The sequence below is a fragment of the Hemitrygon akajei genome, chromosome 30 (genome assembly GCF_048418815.1).
Source record: "Hemitrygon akajei chromosome 30, sHemAka1.3, whole genome shotgun sequence".
Taxonomy (NCBI): Eukaryota; Metazoa; Chordata; class Chondrichthyes; order Myliobatiformes; family Dasyatidae; genus Hemitrygon; species Hemitrygon akajei.
Window position 1 is genome coordinate 2,737,282 of NC_133153.1, and position 22,834 is coordinate 2,760,115.

The 22,834-nt window shown below is 44.4% G+C and overlaps 1 protein-coding gene across 1 annotated transcript in view; it reads left to right on the plus strand.

Annotated features, from left to right (window-relative positions):
- LOC140718657 (protein unc-13 homolog B) overlaps positions 1–22,834 on the plus strand; it is a 561,805-nt gene that overhangs the window by 105,291 nt on the left and 433,680 nt on the right. Inside the window, exon 5 of the mRNA XM_073032679.1 lies at positions 7,610–7,733. Coding sequence (XP_072888780.1) covers positions 7,610–7,733 — 124 coding nt within the window. The remainder of the gene's footprint in view (positions 1–7,609; positions 7,734–22,834) is intronic.

The window sequence follows — 22,834 nt, forward strand, 5'->3', positions numbered from 1 at the left end:
TGAGTTCAAAATGGAGCGTTGCTAATGTCCCAGGGCATTTTGAGATTAACAGTGAAGTAGTAGTAGGTCTCTTGGAAAATTAAGGTATATAAATCCCCAGGACCTGATTGGATGTACCCCAGGTATTGAGAGCAGCAAGAGATGAAATTATTGGGACCTAAACCATGACCTTTCTATCTTGGCATTGCTTATAAACTTACTCACCCACTATACCACATTTTCATCTAGCTAAGTTTGGGTGAAGGATGTAGCAGGATATAGATCACTTGCAGTATTTGGTGAAGTGACAGATGAAGTTACATCTGGGCAAGTGTGACGTGTTACACCTTGTGAGATCCAACATAAAGGAAAAGCTTAGGGAGAGAAAGGAAGTTGCCATTACACAGTTAATGGCAACATCCTTAACAGGCTGATGAACGGAGGCATCTTGGATTCAGGTACATCTCTCTCTACATGTGGCTACACAGGTTGGTAGAGAAGGCATTTGAGGTACTTGACTTTATTAGATGAGATTTGCCTTCCAGTTTAAGATGGTGCTGTTGAAACACAGTAATGCCTTAATGGCGGCAAGCAAAACTACTAAATACTTTATTAATAATTTTTTTTCTGCTAGAAGATACTTCAATCAATAGCCTATAACTTTACTTTCAGAGTTGAGGTTTCGAACCGCTTGTGTCATCTGGCATTTCTGTGGTGTGAAGAATTGAAGGTACAGGACAGGTGTGGTATGTGTGGGTCGAATTGAGGCGTGGAGTGGACTTGGAGCTGATTCGAAGCAGCTTATCTGAGCCAGGGCAGTCAGGACAGTGGGGCCCAGGCTTGACACTGAGGGCCAATTTGATGTTTGGTTGATTTAAGCACCAGGCCAGATTGAGAAGGTCAGGATGTCTCAGAGCTAGAGGCAAAGGTATGAGCCAGTGTTCAGCTTGCTGATTGGTTGAGGTTTACTTGTCTCTGCACTGAGCTGAGGCTGTGGCCTGCAATGAATGGGCTTGTGAACTAGCTGCAGTGATGACTGGCTTCGTGGCTGTGAACTCAGTTTTCTGAAATTTGGTTCTGAATATTATTTGCTTACTTTTGCATGATTTGTTTTTTAACACATTGGCTGTGTAATGGTCTTTTTTATGGGTTCTGTTGGGTTTGCTTGCTTTGTGGCTGCCTGTAAGGAGATGAATCTTAAGGTTGTATTTAGTATGCATACGTTGATAATAAATGTACTTTGAGCTTTTAGATGGCATCGATAAGTGGGACTCCTTGCGTACAGCTCTGATGGGAATCATCAAATATTCCCTTTTAGGACTACTACAAATGAAATGCACAGTCATAGCCACGGGTACTTCAGTAAGCAACATCGTTTCAAGATGTTTAAGAAATCTATTGATCCTCAAAATCCATTGTCGCTGGACAGCAGGATCAAGAAGGTTTGTGCAAGGGAGGTGGAGGAGCACCGACAAGACTGTACCTGAGTTGGTGAACAGGACAATATTCAGAGATTGATCTTTGAGTCTGATTGAATATGCCACAGTTGTCACCAATGTTATCATGACCTGTGTGGATGAGTATGTACCTTCAAGAACATATCAGACATGCCCAAACCAAAAGCAGTGGGTGAGCAAAGAGATTATATTAAGAATGGAAAAAAATTCTGATTGAAATTGGAGATGGAATTGGATGCACTTCAGCTGTGGCAGGGTTTACAGGTCATTACTTCCGACAGGGCAAAATCTAAAGTCATGGAAGGCTGTGATGCATCACTCCCAGGAGAGCAAACTGCTTTTCATACATGCTTTGAGAAGAATAAAACCACACCTGTGTGAATCCCTGCAGCATCTGGTGACCCTCTAATTTGTTTTGGAAGCTGATATGAAAACATTTTTCATGAGGGTGAACCTTTGCTAGGCATCAGGCCTATTGGGCACTGAAACCCTGTGCCAACCAACCAGTGGGAGTATTCAAATACATCTTCAATCTCTCACTGCTGCAGTTGAAGGTTTTCACCTGCTTTGGAAGGTGAACTATCATACCGGTGCCCAAGAAGGGGCAGTGTGAGCTGCCTCAATGACTGTCACTGAGTTGCAGTCACATCTACTGTGATAAATTACTTTGAGAGGTTGGTCATGGCCAGAAACAAGAAAGGGTTTGGACCCATTGCAATTTGCCTACCACAAAAGGTCTACAGCTGATGCAATCTTGCTGTCTCTCCACTCAGCTTTGGATCACCTGTACAATAGCAATGCCTATGATAGGCTGCTGTTTATTGATTACAGCTCAGCGTTCAACACGATCATACCCTCAGTACTAATCAAGCTCCAAAACCTGGCTTCTGTACTTCCCTCTGCAACTGGGTCCTTGACGACTTCATCGGGAGACTGCAGTCAGTGCAGATCAGAAGTAACATCTCCTCACTGACAACCAACACTAAAGTACCTCAAGTGCTTAGCCCACTGCTTTGCTCTCTCTACACTAATGAATTTGTGGCTAGGCACAACTGAAATACCATCTATAAATTTTCCAGTGACATAACTATCATTGGCAGAATTTCAGATGTTGATGAGGTTGTATACAGGAGTGAGATCAGTTAGTTGAGTAGTGCCACAACAACAGATTTGCACTCAGCATCAGTAAGACCAAGGAATTGATTGTGGATGTCAGGAAGGTCAAGTTGAGTCCTTATAGAGGGATCAGCAATGGAAAGGGTGACTAGTTTCAAGTTCGCTGAAGTGTAACATCTCTGAAGATCTATCCTAGGCCCACCATATTGTTACAATTACATAGAAGACACAACAGAGGCTATATTTCATTAGGATTCTGTGGGGACATGGAGACTCTTACAAATTTCTACAAATGTACCATGGTGCCTTCTAACTGGTTGCATCACCGTTTGTATGGAGGGACCACTGTGTATCATCATAAAAAGCTGCAGAAAGTTGCAAACCTAGCTAGCTCCAGAATCAAGCAGCACTTGTCGGTAAGGATCCCTGTCACCCAGGAAATGCTCTCTTCCTATTGCTACCGTCAAGGAGGAGATACAGGAGTCTGAAGCCACAGATTCAACATTTTCAGAACAGCTTCTTACCCACTGCCATCAGATTTCTGAATAGACAGTGAACCCATGTACCCGACCTCAGATTTTTTTTCTATTTTTGCACCGTATTTAATTAAATTATCTAATATGTATTTATATATCTATCTGAATATGGAAGGATGTTTCCTGTGGTGGGAGAGTCTTAGAACAGGGGACAAAGCCTCAGAATAGGGGGGTGTCCATTTAGAAAGGAGATGAGAAATTTCTTCAGCCAGAGTGGTGAATCTGTGGAATTCTTTGCCACATGCAGCTGTGGTGTCCAAGTCTTCGTATATATTTAATATTCAAGATTCATTTATTAACAAATAATGTGTAAATTATAAAACCTTGAAATTTACTGCAGATAGATAGCCACAAAGCAAGAAATCTGAAATAACCTAATTGAAGGAAAAAAAGAGAACAATAATAAAAGGCCAACTCTTAATGTGAAAGAGAAAGAAAAAAAATCATGCAAATGGCATCCAGTTAAGATGGTGGCACTGTATGGGTGCAGCATCTTCTGGTAGTCAAAAAGCTAAGAAATCTGAATGAAAAACATCACTAAAAATACCTTTTCTGAGACAAATTGTGTTAAATTATTGATGCAAGCAGTAAAGGGGCTAGCGATGGTGAGGATGAGACAAAATGATGTTTGGGAGAATTGTTGCAGCTGGAGGTACGATGCCTACATGACTGGTCTGGGAGTGAGGCTGGATTGCTTTGGGTGCCGGGAGGAGATGTTGGGGTCCTGGTAGAGAACAATTGGTGCTCACTCAATTGGCTCAGGAGTGAGGATGGAACAACCTGGGTTCGAAGCTGATCTGAAGAGCTTGAGAGTGGCTTTGGGTTGGACGACAGAATTTGGGCCCAGAGTGAGTTGATGGGCAGTGTGGTCTTGTCTTGGGGAGTTTATATACAATTTCTTGCTGTAATTCATAGTTTTTAAAATTATGTATTGCAATGTACTGCTGCTGCAAAGCAAAATATTTCACGACATATTCCAGTGATATTAAATCTGATCCTAATGAGGTGAGCTTGAGCCAAGAGGTTATGTTACAACTTTATAAAACTCTGATTGGGGCACATCAATCCTGGTAGCTCTGTATTCGGAAGGATGTGGAGACTCTTTGGAGGTTGCTTAGGAGAATGCAACCTGGGTGGAGGATCTGTGCTATGAGGACGGTTGCTTTCTTGAGAGTAGTGGAGACTAAGGAGGCAATTAGTATAAGTTTATAAAATTATTCAAGACTTGGATGGAGTAGATAGCCAGCATCCTTTTCCAGGGATTGCAGTGTCTAATGCTAGAGTGTACATGTTTAAAGTGAGATAGGTTAAGTACAAAGGATATATGTGAGGGAAGTGTTTTTTTTACACACTGCCTGGGTGGTTGTAGAAGCCTACAGCATAGGAAAATCTAATAGATTCTTTTATATGCACAGGAAGATGCAGAGAAGGGAAGGATATGTGCAGTTAAGAGGGATTAGATCAACTAATTGGTTTAATTAATTCAGCACAACACTGGGCTTAAAAGCATGAACTGTTTTGCTGTTCCGTGTTCTTCTAGTATGATGATCTGATCTTGGTCTCTTCTTCTATTTTGTATCCATTCCTGCAACTTTTGATTTCCTTGTGGATAAACAATCTTAATGTAGTTATAAAGCTGTGCTTTAACTTGTTCTTGTTTAATATATCCTTGAGATTTGGATGTCACTGATAAGGCAAGCATTTATTTCACATACCTAATGGATATTTCATTGATTCTAAAGGAAATTACAGTGTCACAGTAGCATTACAAGTGCACAGATATGCAAATATATAAATATTAGAAGAGTAGTAGGAATAAAATTGAGTTAACAATCTGATGGGGGGGGGGGTCATCACTTCCCTAGCTACAAGTTGACTCATACAGCCTAATGGCTGAGGGTAAGAATGACTTTGGAGCAGCACAGTTGTCTTGGTCTATGACTAAAAGTGCTCCTTTGTTCAGCCAGGGTAGCATGCAGAGGGTGATGAACATTGTGCAGAATTGCCCGGATTTTCCATTGGGGCCCTTTATTCTACTGCTGCATCCAGTGTGTCCAGTTTGACACCTATAACAGTGCCAGCCTTTCTAATCAGTTTATTGAGCCTGTTGGCATCACCCATGTTGATGCCATTGCCCCAGCACACCACTGCATAGAAGTTTGTGTGACAACAGACTGGTACAGCATGTGAAAGAGAGGCCTGTGTACTCCAAAGGACCTCGGTCTCCTCAGGAAGTTGCCCCTGAGAAAGCAGCACACAAAATGTTGGAGCAAAGAGTGGGAATAAACGGGACCTTTTCAGAATGGCAGGCAGTGACTAGTGGGGTACCGCAAGGCTCAGTGCTGGGACCCCAGTTGTTTACAATATATATTAATGATTTAGACGAGGGAATTAAATGCAGCATCTCCAAGTTTGCGGATGACACGAAGCTGGGCGGCGGTGTTAACTGTGAGAAGGATGCTAAGAGGATGCAGGGTGACTTGGATAGGTTAGGTGAGTGGGCAAATTCATGGCAGATGCAATTTAATGTGGATAAATGTGAGGTTATCCACTTTGGTTGCAAGAACAGGAAAACAGATTATTATCTGAATGGTGGACGATTAGGAAAAGGGGAGATGCAACGAGACCTGGGTGTCATTGTACACCAGTCATTGAAGGTGGGCATGCAGGTACAGCAGGCAGTTAAGAAGGTGAATGGTATGTTTGCATTCATAGCAAGAGGATTTGAGTACAGGAGCAGGGAGGTTCTACTACAGTTGTACAAGGCCTTGGTGAGATCACACCTGGAATATTGTGTGCAGTTTTGGTCCCCTAATCTGAGGAAAGGCATTCTTGCCATAGAGGGAGTACAAGGAAGGTTCACCAGATTGATTCCTGGGATGGCAGGACTTTCATATGAAGAAAGACTGGATCAACTAGGCTTATACTCGCTGGAAGTTAGAAGATTGAGGGGGGATCTTACTGAAACGTATACAATTCTAAAGGGATTGGACAGGCTAGATGCAGGGAGATTGTTTCCGATGTTGGGGAAGTCCAGAACGAGGGGTCACAGTTTAAGGATAAAGGGGAAGCCTTTTAGGACCAAGATGAGGAAAAACTTCTTTACACAGAGAGTGGTGAATCTGTGGAATTCTCTGCCACAGGAAACAGTTGAGGCTGGTTCATTGGTTATATTTAAGAGGAAGTTAGATATGGCCCTTGTGGCTAAAGGGATCAGGGGGTATGGAGAGAAAGCAGGTACAGGGTTCTGAATGGCGGTGCAGGCTTGAAGGGCTGAATGGGGAACTCATTAGGAAACTCCTGCACCTATTTTCTATGTTTCTATGTAACTCAGCTGCAGCAGTCCTCCAGGTGAATGTGCTCCTGCAGTGCTGTTGGGTGGTGATGAGGTGTTGCCAGAATATAGACCTACTGTTGGAGGATGACAAATGATTACATTTACAAGTCTTGGTTGTAAGAATGCCCAGAAAATGCAACTTGGTTGTAAGAATGCCTGGAAAATGCAATTTTTGTCTGTTTGAACTTTTTATCCTCTGCAGCTTTAAGTTGGAACATTTTTAGGAATGACTGGTACTACTTTTGGCAAAAACTTTTGCCTTCCCCATTGAACCAGAGTAGGTCGTCTGGTAATATAAAGTAAGAAAACTACCACGCTATGAGCTTCCAGCACAAGAGAAGTTACCATTTGTTTTTATTGTCCAGAGCAAGCATCAGTGAAACAAATATGAACTTTCTCTCAATAGAATATAGAGTCAGCGAGCCCTTCAGCTTAAATGTTTTGTGCTGACTAAGCTGCTCATCTAAGCTAGTATTATTTTCCAGAATTTGACCAATAATTTTCTAAACTTTTTCTCTCCTGTACATCTGTCTTTTAAAAGTCATTATTGTAACTGACAGATACTTCCTCTTGCAGTACATTTCACATACATACCAGTTTTTTGTATTTATATTTTAAAATTATCCAAATTCCTGTTAATTCTTCCCCTTTCAATTTAAACCTATGTCCTTTAGTTCTTGGTTCTCATGGAACAGAGATCGCATTTGCTCTGTACCTCTAGGTGATCACTTCTTGGTTTCTTATACTCTAACGAATAGTCCTAGCCAGTCCAACGTCACCCTTCAGTTCAGTCACTCAAGTCTTGGCAAGTACTTGTAAATCTTTTCTGTACTCATTCTAATTTAATAATATCTATCTTATTGTACGATGATCAAAACTAAACACAATACTCTTCGTTCAGCCTTGCGAAACTGCACCACACCTTCCTAATGTTTGAACTACAGATGACTTTGTAATTTTTCATATGATGTATGTAAAGATGCTTTTTAAGCATCCAGAATGACAGAGAGTAAGTACTTGTAGATATATACTACTGAGATAAGGTGTGCACATAATAATTTGAATATTTGCAGCAATTTATTGTGTCTGCTTTATTCTGGTTCTCTTCCCAAAAAGTCTTTTATTCAAAAACTTGGCAATAATCGACTGGTTTGTATAGCTTTTTTTTTGCACATTTTTATCAGGAAGGAGCTGGAAATTGGTGGAATTTGAATTCTGAAGTTCTGACAAATGGGAATGAAATTTATGGTGCAAAAAATCCAATGTCTCATGAAATTCTATTGGATACTTACTTTGAACTACCTGCTGGTAAGTACGAATGGTTTTATTTCATTCTCTGTAAAATAAATTGGACTCACTGCTTACTTGAGCCATTTCTTGGAATCATATAGTTATTACAGCTGGATATTACACTTCATGTTTCTCGATAGTCCCTCTCTTGCTAGCAGGACCTACCACTATGCAAAGAGCTAGAGTGGTATTTGTTTAGGCGGGTAGGAATCTTCGATTCCAATACACGGTCTCTTTCTGTACCTTGGCAAGGAAACATCAATGTCCTGCTGTTTCTCAATGAATGAGATAAACTCCGCTGGCAAACACAAGGGGACTAGGTATTCGGGATTAGTGGCAGAAATCTGTCAGAGATTTACTTTACAGAAATAAAATGTACTGAGCAACCATTGTTAAAATTGCAGTAGTGGATATTTAAATAAAGTATCTCTATTCCCATTTATCTTCATTTTAGTAGTTACAGTACTTACATAATATGGTGGATTCCATTTATAATTGGGCCATTTTTGTAACTAGCATCAGTTGAGCGCACTTGTGGGATTATATAACCATATGACAATTACAGCACGGAAACAGGCTATCTCAGCCCTTCTAGTCCGTGCTGAATGCTTACTCTCACCTAGTCCTACTGACCTGCATTCAGCCCATAACCCTCCATTCCTTTCCTGTCTATATACCTATCCAATTTTACTTCAAATGACAATATCGAACCTGCCTCGACCACTACTACTGGAAGCTCATTCCACACAGCTACCACTCTCTGAGTAAAGAAATTCCCCCTCATGTTACCCCTAAACTTTTGCCCCCTAACTCTCAACTCATGTCCTCTTGTTTGAATCTGCCCTACTCTCAATGGAAAAAGCCTATCCACGTCAACTCTATCTATCCCTCTCATAATTTTAAATACCTCTATCAAGTCCCCCCTCAACCTTCTATGCTCCAAAGAATAAAGACCTGACTTGTTCAACCTTTCCCTGTAACTTAGGTACTGAAACCCAGGTAACATTCTAGTAAACCTTCTCTGTACTCTCTCTGTTTTGTTGACATCTTTCCTATAATTCGGTAACCAGAACTGTACACAATACTCCAAATTCGGCCTTACCAATGCCTTGTACAATTTTAACATTACATCCCAATTCCTATACTCAATGCTCTGATTTATAAAGGCCAACATACCAAAAGCTTTCTTCTCCACCCTATCCACATGAGATTCCACCTTCAGGGAACTATGCACCATTATTCCTAGATCACTCTGTTCTACTGCATTCTTCAATGCTTACCATTTGATTAGTCCTACCAAAATGATGGGAAAATGGGGGTGATGGTAATGATTATCAGGCTGGTAATGATTATCAGCCCATTGAGATGGGCTTTATAGTCTTTTCTTTCCAGAAAATATTGCATTTACTTTGTGCCTTTCGTGACTTTGGCCAAAGTATTGAACTTTGACACTGGACAAGTCAATACAGGATGTGTAGATAATTTATTTTTCAAGGAATTTTGAAAGAAATATTCTCAGAGATTTGCACAACATTTGGGCTGAATAGCCTGTCCAGTATTATACTGTTCTGTTGTATGAGGAGATGTCATGAACTACCTTCAGCTCTTTTGAGAACTTGAAAGATGGCAGTTCGTGCCTTAGCTCCCACAAGAGATCATGCAAAGCACAAGCTGCACTTCATTGACGTTGAATTGGCATGTCACAATCCCAGAACAGGACAGCACAGATGGACCTGTGGTACAGACTTTGGTCCATTTAGTCTGTGCTGAATTTTTATGCTGCCTCGTCGCATTGAACTACAACTGTACCATTGCCCTCCATGTCCCTCCCATCCATATACCTATTTAAGTTGAATTCTCATCCACCAGTTCCACTGGCAGCTTGTTCTACAGTCTCACCACCCTCTGAGTGATGAAGTTCCCCCTTGTGTTCCCTCTTAAACATTTCAAGCTTAACTCATTACCTCTAGTTCTTTTTCTGTCTCACACAAACTCAAATGCTTGCACTTACCCTGTCTCTTCCTCTCTTAATTTTGTATACTTCTATCAAATCACCCCGTTATCTTATGCTCCGGTAAATAAAGTCCTAACCTAATCAACCTTCTCCTGTAACTCAGATCCTCAATTCCTGACAAATACCTTGTCAATATTCTCTGCACTATATCAATCTTATATCTTTCCTGCAGGTAGATGACCAGAATTTCATAGAATATTCAAAAATAGCCCTCACCACCAGCTTGTACAATTTAAATGTAACATCCCCAAAAAACCAAAAAGAGCCCATTATAATTATTCAGTCAAATGTGCACAAGTTGGAGCTCATCTTGAACTTGTCTATCACTCGTGTGCTGGGCTCTCGGTCTGTGTGAAAGCACTCACTGCCTTCCGAACGTTGCTCACAATCTATCTTGAAGAAGTGGGTCTCCCACTGGGACGTATCCTATGGCCAGTTCTCCCCAGCATCTTCTCTCTTCATCTCTCATCGAACAAAAGAATCCAGCTCACACCAGTGTCAGGTTGGCAGCATAAAAACAAACATCCTCATTGGATGGCACACGTTCCATAGTACCCATAATCTCTAAGTATAACCCAAACACTGCTTCGACAGAAAGACCATTACTTTAGCAGTGAAAACTTTCCCAGGGTGTTAGTGTCCCCCCCCCACCAAAATTAATCATGTCCTCATGACGTGATAATTTGTTAACCCTTCATACAAAGCACAAAGTCCAACCCAGGTGTAAATAGCAGTGACATAGCTCACCAAGGGGATAGGTGCCACACTCTGTTCCCCGGGTGTGACATAGGCCAGTCTGTCTGGGGGCCTGCTGACTCTCTGTGACCTCCTTACTCCATCATCTACTTCTTCAGCTTCAGACCCTCCCTGGGCTTTTTCTGTCTACTCAGGGAGGCCCCTCCCTGTCCATTACTCGTGCCTACCAACAGCTCAGGTCCCCTCGTCACTTGGCTGAGCTTGCCTTCATACCCAGTTACTTTAGAGTCTAGCCTCCCGACGCTTTCTAACCACTGCTCGTTCCCTCCCATTTCACCTGCCTCAATGGAGAAGGGTTGGGAATCTCTGCAAGGGGCAGCATATACCACACCCCTATTTCCTCATTCTCCGAGTCTGTATCACTTACAGGGGTGGGGCCCGGTCTAATTCTTCCCACTGCTGGTCCTTTCGTTCCCCCACAGCACCACAGAGTCCTCTTACTAGGTGTAGGATCCAGGTCAGACTCTGGGTCAACACGTACGTCTTGTCCCAGAAGTAGAAGGTGGAGAATCCTTGACCAGCCCATTTCCATCTTGTTTCACCTGGAAAACTGATACGTTTGTCACCTGACTCTCTGCTAGATGGGGTGTAGCCGCCCAGCAGTCAGCCAGCTTGTGCTCCCCAGGCAGCCCCTAATTTTTTTATGAGGACTCTGTCTCCAGGCATCGGTTGGGGGAACTGAACCTTTTGATCATAGCTCTTCTTATTTCCTTGATTCAGTCATAGTTCCAGTTGGCTGTTTCCCTTTAACGCTCCTTTCTCCCTGATTATGCTCGAACTTCAGTCATTTGAGCTCCAATTGCTGCTAGTTTACTCAATTACAGTACACCTGGTTTTCATCAGAGACTGAAATAAATACGATGATGTCACCTATCACAGGGTGCCAGTTTGTTGGTCTATTCCCATGTGATAACTTCATTTCTCGACTGCTTAGAACCGTTTGTTTTAAGTTCAGCTCCAGTTTCAAGATATTCCATGAAAACTCAGTCTCCGTGTCAAGATTCCACCGGTTTGCTGTTCACGTTCACATCTGCACCAGCCTCTCCAACTCAATCTCCGTGCCGGTGTCCTGCACTTGGGTTCTCCTCATTCGCTCCGTGCAACAGAACAAACTGGCCATAATGAACCTAGCGGACACAAATTCCCTGCAACAAGCCCTCGCCAGCCAGGGCTCCCTACTGGGCTCGCACGATCTTCTGCTCCGGGAAGTCGTGGAGAACCTCCGTTCCCTGTCAGTGGATGTAAGAAAGGTCAGTGAGCAGGTCGATTGAGTATCCGCCCATCTTACCCCGTCGACTCCGGGAACTCTGTCTGACCAGCCCAGACAGCCTGTAGTGGCGACGCCCGATGCGCCAACAACACGTCCGCTAAAAGAGCTGTACGTACCTGAACCAGAATCCTACGCCGGAGATCTGGGGAAGTGCCGGGCATTTCTACTGCAATGCTTCTTGGTGTTCGAGCAGTAGCCATCCACATATGCCACGGACAGATCAAAAATAGCTTTCATTATGGGGTTGTTGCGAGGAAATGCCTTAGCATGGGCCACTGCGATGTGGGATAATCAGCTAGAGACCTGCTCTTCCTTCCCCACTTTCGTCTCAGAAATAAGGAAGATTTTTGACCATCCCGTCAGCGGTAAAGATGCCGCTAAGTGTCTACTCACCCTTCATCGGGGCTCATGCAGTGTTGCCGAATACTCTGGAGTTCTGGATGCTAGCGGCCGACTCAGGCTGGAATAATGAGGCACTCCAGGAGGTATTCCGGCAAGGCATCTGCGACAAGGTAAAGGACAAGTTGGCAGCTAGGGCTGACAATAACAGCCTGGATTCATTGATCTCCCCAGCTACCAGGCTGGACAACTGACTCCGAGAACGTCAGAGAGAGAGAACCGGTCATCCTACTCCTTTGCCCACCCCACAATACGCTTTACCATCTACTCCCAACCCTAACCTCTCTCCTCCTCCCGTTCCTAGAATAGTGCCCGGCCTGGCTGTTTCCACCACCCTGGGAGAGGAACCAATGTAGCTGGGACGGAGCCGTCTTTCTCCCACAGAGCGACTCCGGAGATTCAGAGCCGGGGATTGTCTCTATTGTGGTCAGTCTGGCCATTTTCGTGCTACCTGTTCCCTTCGGCCAAAATGGGAGGGCTCACCAGTAGAAAGGGGGACCCTGGTGAGTCAGACAACATTCCTTTCTGTTCCCCAATCCCGGATGCAGATCCAAGCTACTGTAAGCTACAACCAACAGTCCCTGTCCTTGTCTAACACAAAATATACTACAGATGCTGTGGTCAAATCAACACGTACAACAAGCTGGAGGAACTCAGCAGGTCAGGCAGCATCCGTTGAAACGAGCAGTCAACGTTTCGGGCCGAGACCCTTCGTCAGGACTGAAGGGCCTGAAACTTTGATTGCTCATTTCAACGGATGCTGCCCGATCTGCTGAGTTCCTCCAGCTTGCTTGTACATGTTGCCCTGTCCTTGTATGCCTTGATAGACTCCGGTGCTGAGGGGAATCTACTGGATGTAAACATAGCTTCCCAGGCTGGAATTCCTTGGGAGCCGTTGAGTACCCCTCTGGAAGCCTGGGCACTGGATGGAAGACTTCTGGCCCGAGTCACTCACCATACACCACCACTGTCTTTGATCCTCTCTGGGAACCATTGGGAGCAGGTACAATTTAACCTAATTCCCTCTCCTCAAGCTCCGATAGTTCTTGGGTGTCCCTGGATAAGCCGCCATAATCCTTACATTGATTGATCCAATGGGAAGATAGTCAGCTGGAATCTGTTTTGTCACTCCACTTGTCTGTAGTCGGCCCTTTCCTCTTTAAGAACCACCACGACCTCATCTGCTGTTGAACCCCTCCACCCACCGAGTTGTCCAGGATTCCAGCAGAATACCACGGCCTGGGACAAGTGTTTAGTAAACAACGGGCCCTTTCCCTGCCTCCACACCGACCATACGATTGTGCTATCGACTTTCTCCCCGGAGCTCCTCTACCCACCAGTTGGCTGTATAACTTGTCCCGGCCAGAGAGGGAAGCAATGGAGGGTTACATCAGTGAATCTCTTGCGGCGGGCATTATCCGACCCTCATCCTCCCCGGTGGGTGCAGGGTTCTTCTTTGTGGGGAAGAAGGATGGCTCTGTCCATCTCTGCATCTACTACTGAGGCCTAAATCATATAACCATAAAGAACAATTACCCACTGCCTCTTATAAGTTCTGCGTTTGAACCACTTCACGGAGCCACCATCTTCTCGAAGCTGGATCTACGAAGCACCTACCATTTGGTCCGAATAAGGGAGGAAGATGAGTGGAAGATGGCATTCAATACCCCTTTAGGCCACTTTGAGTACTTGGTCATGCCTTTTGGCCTCACCAATGCCCCCGCAGTTTTGCAAGCCTTGATTAACGATGTACTAGGAGGCTTTATTAACCGCTTTGTGTTTGTCTACCTGGATGACATCCTAATCTTTTCCAGCAGTCCCCAGCAACACGTGCATCACATTCGTCAAGTCCTGCTGAGGCTGGGGGGAGAATAAATTATTCATAATGGTGGAGAAATGCAAATTCCACGTCCCCTCAGTCAGCTTCCTAGGTTATGTCATCGAGAGCAGACAGGTGAGAGCTGATCCCGAGAAGATCTGGGCCGTGGTGGAGTGGCCCAAACCCATGGAAGCAAGCAACTCCAACGGTTCCCGGGGTTTGCAAACTTCTATCGCTGGTTCATCAGAAACGACAGTCAGGTGGCGGCTCCCCTCACCCGACTTACCTCGCCTGTCACACCTTTCCTTTGGAATTCCGAGGCGGACTCAGCATTCGTGGAACTAAAGAGGCATTTCACGTCTGTTCCTGTTCTGATTCAACTGGACCCCTCCTGTCAATTCATTGTGGAGGTTGATGCCTCCGACTCCAGGGTGGGAGCGGTACTGTCCTAATGTTCAGGCCCAGATCAGAAACTACATCCCTGTGCCTTCTTCTCTCGCCGACTGTCTCCCGCTGAATGAAACTACGACGTGGGGAACTGGGAGCTACTGGCGGTCAAACTGGCGCTGGAAGAATGGAGGCACTGGTTGGAGGGGGCGGAACACCCGTTCATTGTCTGGACAGACCACACGAACTTTGAATATATCAAGACCGCCAAATGTCTGAATTCCTGCCAGGCCCATTGGGCATTATTTTTTGGCTGGTTCAGGTTCACCCTCATCTATCATCCGGGGTCCAAGAACAGGAAACCCGATGCTCTCTCCTGTCAATACATTTCCGAGGAGGACCTTCCCAACCCCGAGACCGTCCTTCCACCATCCTGTGTAGTGGCTGCCCTCACCTGGGAGATTGAGTCCAGAGTCAAAGGGGCCCAACGGACTCAACCTGACCCAGGCATCGGACCTCCCAGTCGCCTCTTTGTACCCGATTCTGTTCCATCGCAGGTTCTCCAGTGGTGGCACACTTCTTGTTTTGCCTGTCATCCTGGAATTGATCGGACCCTGACCCTCCTGAAGAGACATTTCTGGTGGCCCTCCATGGACGCTGACACTCATTCCTGTCTCTGTATGTTCTGTCTGCACCTGTGGAAAAGCCTCCCATTGGCCACCTGCAGGATTACTTCATCCCCTACCTGTCCCTGGTCATCCCTGGACCCACATCGCTCTAGATTTCGTCACCAGTCTACCCCCTTCACATGGAAACACTACCATACTCACTGTGGTGGACCGTTTATCCAAGTCGGTACATTTTGTAGCCCTCCCGAAACTACCTTCCGTGCAGGAGACCGCAGACCTTCCGTCACCCACGTTTTCCGACTTCACGGAATACCTTCGGATATTGTCTCCGACCGGGGACCTCAATTCATTTTGCAAGTTTGGAGATTCTTTTGTTGAGCCCTTGGTGCCTCAATTAGCCTGTCGTCCAGGTTTCACCCACAGACGAACGGGCAAACGGAACGTGTCAACCAGGAGTTGGAGGCGGCGTTATGTTGTATGACAGCCAACAACCCATCTACCTGAAGCAACCATCTTGCCCACAACTCTCTTGTCAGCACCGTTACTGGAAAATCTCCTTTTGAATGCTTTCTTGGTTACCAAACCCCTCTGTTTCCCACCCAAGAAGAGGAGATTGCGGTGCCGTCAGTTCAGGCCCATATACACAGATGCTGAAAAATCTGGGAAGTCACACGCACGGCCCTGCTTCGCTTAGCTAACTGTAATTAAAAAATTGCCGACCGCCATTGTACCGCTGCTCCTGAGTATCGACCTGGATAGATGGTGTGGCTCTCGTCTAGAGACATTCCTCTCAAGAACGAGCGCAAGAAGCTCACACCCCTCTTCCTGGGACCCTTCGAGGTTGAGAGAATTATTAATCCCACGGCAATCCGGTTCAAACTACCTATGTCTATGAAGATCCATCTGACATTTCACGTCTCTCAGTTAAAACCGGTTTCTGTCAGCCCCTTGTGCCCTCCGACTGAACCCCCTCCACCTCCCCCCCCCCCCCCCCCCCCCCGATTCATCAATGACTGTCCGGTGGTTATTGGATGCTCGGCGTCTGGGCAGGGGTCTCCAGTACCTGGTCGACTCGGAGGGGTATGGCCCATAAGAACGTTCCTGGATTCCCCGCTCCTTCATCCTGGACCCTTCTCTCAACCGGGATTTCCATCGGGACCATCCAGACAAGCCTGGGGGTTGCCTGGAGGCTCCCGTTGAGGGAGAACATGCTGAGCCTACAATAACTGGGACTTTGCACCTGGGCACTTTTCCATTTATTCGCCAGGGAGGTGATGGCCGCTACCAACTCAGAATGCTCACCCCTTGCTGGAGGACCGATTAAACCTTCCACATCAGACCACTCCTTCCCCTCACTCCGCAAAAATGAGAGCAACTTGTCTTTATAGTCTCTGCTCCCAGCTGTGGGAAACTTCTGATTTGGCATGCTTGCCTTCACTACCGTCCTCTCAGAAAGTATGGATAGCCCATGGACCCCCTTCTCCTGGGGCCCCAATAGTACCAGGCAGCTCCATTACCATTACATCAGCACTAGCCTGAACTAAAACAAAGTCTTCTCCTGCCATTTTGTCAAACCTCCACTCCATGATCGTAGCTGTTCCTATGTACTATGGACATGTACTACACATGTACAATGGACATGTGGTCAATGTTTAGGGATCTCTTGCAGGATGTTAGGGATAAATTTGTCCAGGTGAGGAAGATAAAGAATGGTAGGGTGAAGGAACCATGGGTGACAAGTGAAGTGGAAAATCTAGTCAGCTGGAAGAAGGCAGCATATGTGAGATTTAGGAAGCAAGGATCAGATGAGTCTATTGAGGAATATAGGGTAGCAAGAAAGGAGATTAAGAAGGGGCTGAGGAGAGCAAGATGGAGGCATGACAAGGCCTTGGCGAGTAGGGTAAAGGAAAACCCCAAGGCATTCTTCAATTATGTGAAGAACAAAAGATTGACAGGACTGAGGATAGGACCGATTACAGATAGATGTGGGAAGATGTGCCTGGAGGCTGTGGAAGTGAGCGAGGTCCTCAATGAATACTTCTCTTTGGTATTCACCAATGAGAGGGAACTTGACAATGATGAGGACAACATGAGTGAGGTTGATGTTCTGGAGCATGTAGATATTAAGGGAGAGGAGGTGTTGGATTTGTTAAAATACATTAGGACGGATAAGTCCCCGGGGCCTGACGGAATATTCCCCAGGCTGCTCCACGTGGCGAGGGAAGAGATTGCTGAGCCTCTGGATGGGATGTTTATGTCCTCGTCCATGGGAATGGTACCGGAGGATTGGAGAGAGGTAAATATTGTCCCATTGTTCAAAAAAGGTAGTAGGGATAGTCCGGGTAATTACGGACCAGTGAGCCTTATGTCTGTGGTGGGAAAAGATTCTTAGAGACAGAATCTGTGGGCATTTAGAGAATACTGGAATGATCAAGGATGGTCAGCATGGCTTTGTGAAGGGCAAATCATGTCTAACAAGCCTGATAGAGTTATTTGAGGAGGTGACCAGGTATATAGATGAGGGTAGTGCAGTGGATGTGATCTACATGGATTTTAGTAAGGCATTTGACAAGGTTCCACACGGTAGGCTTATTCAGAAAGTCGGAAGGCATGGGATCTAGGGAAATTTGTCCAGGTAGATTCAGAATTGGCTTGCCTGCAGAAAGCAGAGGGTCATGGTGGAGGGAGTACATTCGGATTGGAGGGTTGTGACTAGTGGTGTCCCACAAGGATCGGTTCTGGGACCTCTACTTTTCATGATTTTTATTAATGACCTGGATGTGGGGGTAGAAGGGTGGGTTGGCAAGTTAGCAGATGACACAAAGGTTAGTGGTGTTGTAGATAGTGTAGAGGATTGTCAAAGATTGCAGAGAGACATTGATAGGATGCAGAAGTGGGCTGAGAAGTGGCAGATGGAGTTCAACTTGGAGAAGTGTGAGGTGGTACACTTTGGAAGGACAAACTCCAAGGCAGAGTACAAAGTAAATTGCAGGATACTTGGTAGTGTGGAGAAACAGAGGGATCTGGGGATACATGTCCACAGATCCCTGAAAGTTGCCTCAAAGGTAGATAGGGTAGTTAAGAAAGCTTATGGAGTGCTAGCTTTCATAAGTCGAGGGATAGAATTTAAGAGTCACAAGGTAATGATGCTGCTCTATAAAACTCTAGTTAGGCCACACTTGGAGTGTTGTGTCCAGTTCTGGTCACCTCACTATAGAAAGGATGTGGAAGCATTGGAAAGGGTACAGAGGAGATTTACCAGGATGCTGCCTGGTTTAGAGAGTATGCATTATGATCAGAGATTAAGGGAGCTAGGGCTTTACTCTCTAGAGAGAAGGAGGATGAGAAGAGACATGATAGAGGTATACAAGATATTAAGAGGAATAGATAGAGTGGACAGCCAGCATCTCTTCCCCAGGACACCACTGCTCAATATAAGAGGACATGGCTTTAAGGTAAGGGGTGGAAAGTTCAAGGGGGATATTAGAGGAAGGTTATTCACTCAGAGAGTGGTTGGTGCGTGGAATGCACTGCCTGAGTCAGTGGCGGAGGCAGATATACTTGTGAAATTTAAGAGACTACTAGACAGGTATATGGAGGAATTTAAGGTGGAGGGTTATATGGGAGGCAGGGTTTAAGGGTCGGCACAACATTGTGGGCCAAAGGGCCTGTACTGTGCTGTATTGTTCTATGTAATTTTCCACATTCTTTGGGGATCACGTACCACAAAAGGGCTAGATAGGATAGACCTTGTTAAATGTGGTCATGAAAGTTTCGTTAATCAGTAGTTAGAGGTTCCAATTAGAGGGGCTTTAATACTTGAATGTCCCATTGGAGCATGAGACAGGGCATGTAACAGCAAAGTGTACAGGGAAACACTTTGAATTTAGTGATCGTAATGCCATTAATTTCAAGAATATATTATAGAGAAAGATAGGTCTAGTCATAGGATGAGATTCTAAATTGGAGAAAGGCCAGTTTTGATATCAGAATGGATATGGCAAGTTTGGGTTGGGAGAGGTTATTTTTGGCAAAGGTGTGCTTGCTAAATGGGAGGCTTTCAAAAGTGAAATTTTGAAAGTATATGTATAAACCACTTAGTGGTGGAGTTAGCATCATGCAGGAGGGATTCTGCAGCAAGGACTGGAAATCTGGTCAGGATTGATAGGAAGATGAATGCTGCTAAATACAGAGAGATCATGGATTAAAAACTTAGCCCCTGCCAGGAAGCCTAATCTGGGGAGGAGGTTTATCTTTTAGCTGGACAATGATCCAAAACACACTGACAGAGCAACCATGGAGTGGCTTCAAATGAAGAAAATTTTTGGCAGCTTCACTGTTAATCTCATCATACACAAATTTATCTGACTTGACTTCCTCCTCGGCTTGTTACACATTTGTACTTGGTCCACCTTCAGATTCTAACAAACTTGTAGCAGGTGCCGGCGACTCCATGGAACGTGTTGAACTACTTGTTCCAGGCTTTTCAAAGAAGGGCATGAGGAACTTGCTCGACTTCTTGGCTTCCTCCGCCTCCAACTTTTGTCTCTTCTGTCCTTCAGCTCCACTTTCCTCCTCCTTCGTGAAGAAACCTAGTGCTTCTCACCCATGATAATCAAAGACAGATCATACATATGAAGAAAATTCTTTTTTCATTATCCAAGGATGGCTTGTCTGACTTTAATTGAAACTGCTAAGGTGCCCCCCTTCAAGTGGCGCCCAGGGCACATGCCACACCTGCCATATCTTAGATACGCCCTGCTATCCTGCGCTTTTTGAATTGTTCCTAGAAACTCCGGCCATCCCTGTTGTTATGCCATCATCCCTGCTAGTGTCCTCTTCCAATCAAGTTTGGCCAGCTCTTTTCTCATCACCACACACAAAATGCTGAAGGAACTCAGCAGGCCAGGCACATCTATGGAAAAGAGTACAGTTGACATTTCAGGCCGAAACCCTAAACGTTGACTATACTCTTTTCCATAGATGCTGCCTGGCCTGCTAAGCTCCTCCAGCATTTTGTGTGTGTTGCTTGGATTTCCAGCGTCTGCAGATTTTTCTCTGGATTGTGATTGAGCTCCTTTCTTATGCCTCTGTATTTCCCTTTACTCCATGGTAATACTAATATATCTGACTTCACCTTATCTCTGTTAAACTGCAGGGTAAATTAATCACGTTATGATCACTGCCTCCTATGGTTTCCTAATCAAATCCGATTTATTACACAACACCCAGACCAGAATTGCCTTTCCCTCAGTGGGCTCAACCCCAAACTGCTCTAAAAAAGGCATCTTGTTGACATTGTATAAATTCCCCTCTTGGAATCCAGTACCAACGTGATTTTCCCAATGTACCTGCATGATTGTCAGAACATTACACTTATTACATGCCTTTTCTATTTCCCTTTGAAATTTATATCCCCTATCCTGGCGACTGTTCAGAGGCCTATGTTTGACTGCTGTCGGTCTTTTTACCTTTGCAGTTTCTTAACTCTACACACAAGGATTCTACATCTTCCAAGCTTGTGTAACATAATTCTAAGGTTTTGATTTCATTTTTTTATCATCAGAGCCATCCCACCCCTTCTACCGACCTGCCTGACCTTTTGATGCAAGGTGTTTACTTGATGTTAAGCTCCCAGCTGTGATCTTCTTTCAGTCATGCCCACAACATCACACCTGCCAATCTCTGACTGCGCTATTTCATATACTGCATGGCCAGGTATACAGTGGATTCTGGTTAATTGGGACACCCTGAGACCAGAATGCTCTGGCCCAATTAAGCGGCTGCTCCAATAATCGTAGTGTCATGGAAGTAATTTAAAAAGCTATGACATAGACAAATTATCATTTAACTGAGAAACAAATCTTGTCTTTAAATGAAAAACAGAACAAATGAGAACACTACCAATGCTACTACAGAAAGATAGAACTGTATTATTTCCTACTAGTTGTTGATGATGGATCCATTCATCCAGTGTACACTGCTATGTATGGGGGGGGGGGGGGTGGTGTTCAGGAGGTTTAGCCCTTCTGGTGTCATATGCATTCTGGGGCAGCTCACTCACTTTGGTCCCCACTGGACACTCAGTTCTCACCTGTTTCTCCAAATAGCTGTTTGCATGTGTCAGCAGGCACACCCTGGTACACCACTTGGACAGGTGGGCTAAACCAGGTACAGGTAGCTGGCAGGGCCTCATACACTAGTGAAATTGACACGTCTGTCCTCGCATGTAAAGTCAGCTCCACAGACTGGGTGGATGAGATCAACAGTGGGACCCAACACCCTTGAAATTGGTTCTGCAATGCTTCATGGACACAGAAGTAGTCATGTTTATCCACTGTAGCCAAGTCCCCAATTTGTGATGACTACTCGTACCGCTGGATGAGGACTTCTGATGTTGAATGAGTGGCACTGTCCCAGTGAAGAAACTTTTCCACTTAAACAAAAACTCTCCTGCACGTTTCACTGTCATTGTCATATACAATGGACAACCAAATGTTGCCCTGTTCTTTTGTTTAACTGTAAATGAATAAAATTAACACGGACACCTTGTGCAGATAATGGACTGCCTTTAAAGAATGATTTTGATGTCTGCATTCATTTTTATTGTAATGCTCAATGATGGTCAAAACTGTCAAATTCTTCAAAGTTACCAACTTGTTGAAGTAGCAAAATTGTTTCATTTTCAGTTCTGGCCATTTCTGCCATCTCCAAGCTGGATGCTTGACACCACAGTGAACAAAACAATTCTGAATTGTTTTACTGCTGATTTCTCATCAGATATTAGTGACAAAAATCACTGCTTTTTCAACATGTAACTGATAATGCAGGTTGAGTACCATTATCCAAAATTCTAAAATCTGTAAGCCTTTGAAATCCAATTTTTTTTTGAGCACTGACATGATGTTGCAAATAGAAGATTCTACAAAATGCTGGGAATGTTCCCTGGCGATGTGCGGGTCTGTGTTCACCACAGACATTTCGGAGAAGTGACCTCACATATGTAATGATCATAAGCTAATGAAAAATAGCAAAACACTGCATAAAGTGAAAAATGGAGTTCTCGATCATGTATCATCAGCATCGGAGTGAACTTGCACCACTTCACGTATGCTGAACATGAAACAAGTAAAGATCTATCACGAAGAACAGAAAATTGAATTGTGAATATTGAGTAGGCTGATTACAGAAATTTAAGAAAAGGCATGCAGTAAAATTTTCAAACATCTGATCACAAATCTCTGAAGCTGATTTGTTTATATACTTAAAACCTTTGAAGTAAAATACAAATGCAGTGTAGTGTAACCTTTTAATTAAAACATGACATGGTAGGTGGAGAATGAAAACCTATTGTAGTTCAAGAGCTGTTTCAGTATTCTTCTGATGCTACTGAGCTGCTTTTGTTACTTTGCACACATTATCTTTTCATTGCGTTAATGGTCCATTTATGTAATAATTTTTTACTATTGTTACGAACCTCGTAACTGGGTCACTTACCAGCAAAGATAGAGAGGTCCGTTGAAGTCTGATGGTACTATTTTTAAACGTTTTTATTTATAAAGGAGCACAAAAGTAAGGTTAATACAAACATTCAGATAATATACGTCGTCAATACTCAATCTAAAGCGCGGGTATAGTAATAATCATCAATAAGAAGTAGCTCTATCGTTTTGTCTAGGGGTAAAAATATTGTCCGATGGAAATATAAAGTCTTTCAAGTTCATGCAGGCTTTTAGCCTTTTGGGGACCGCTGGGTTTCACTTGGTGGAGAGAGAGAGATTTTTGGTGGGAAAAGAAACTTGCCAGTCTTTTGGGCGCAAACCGTTGAATCGGGAACGTGGGTTC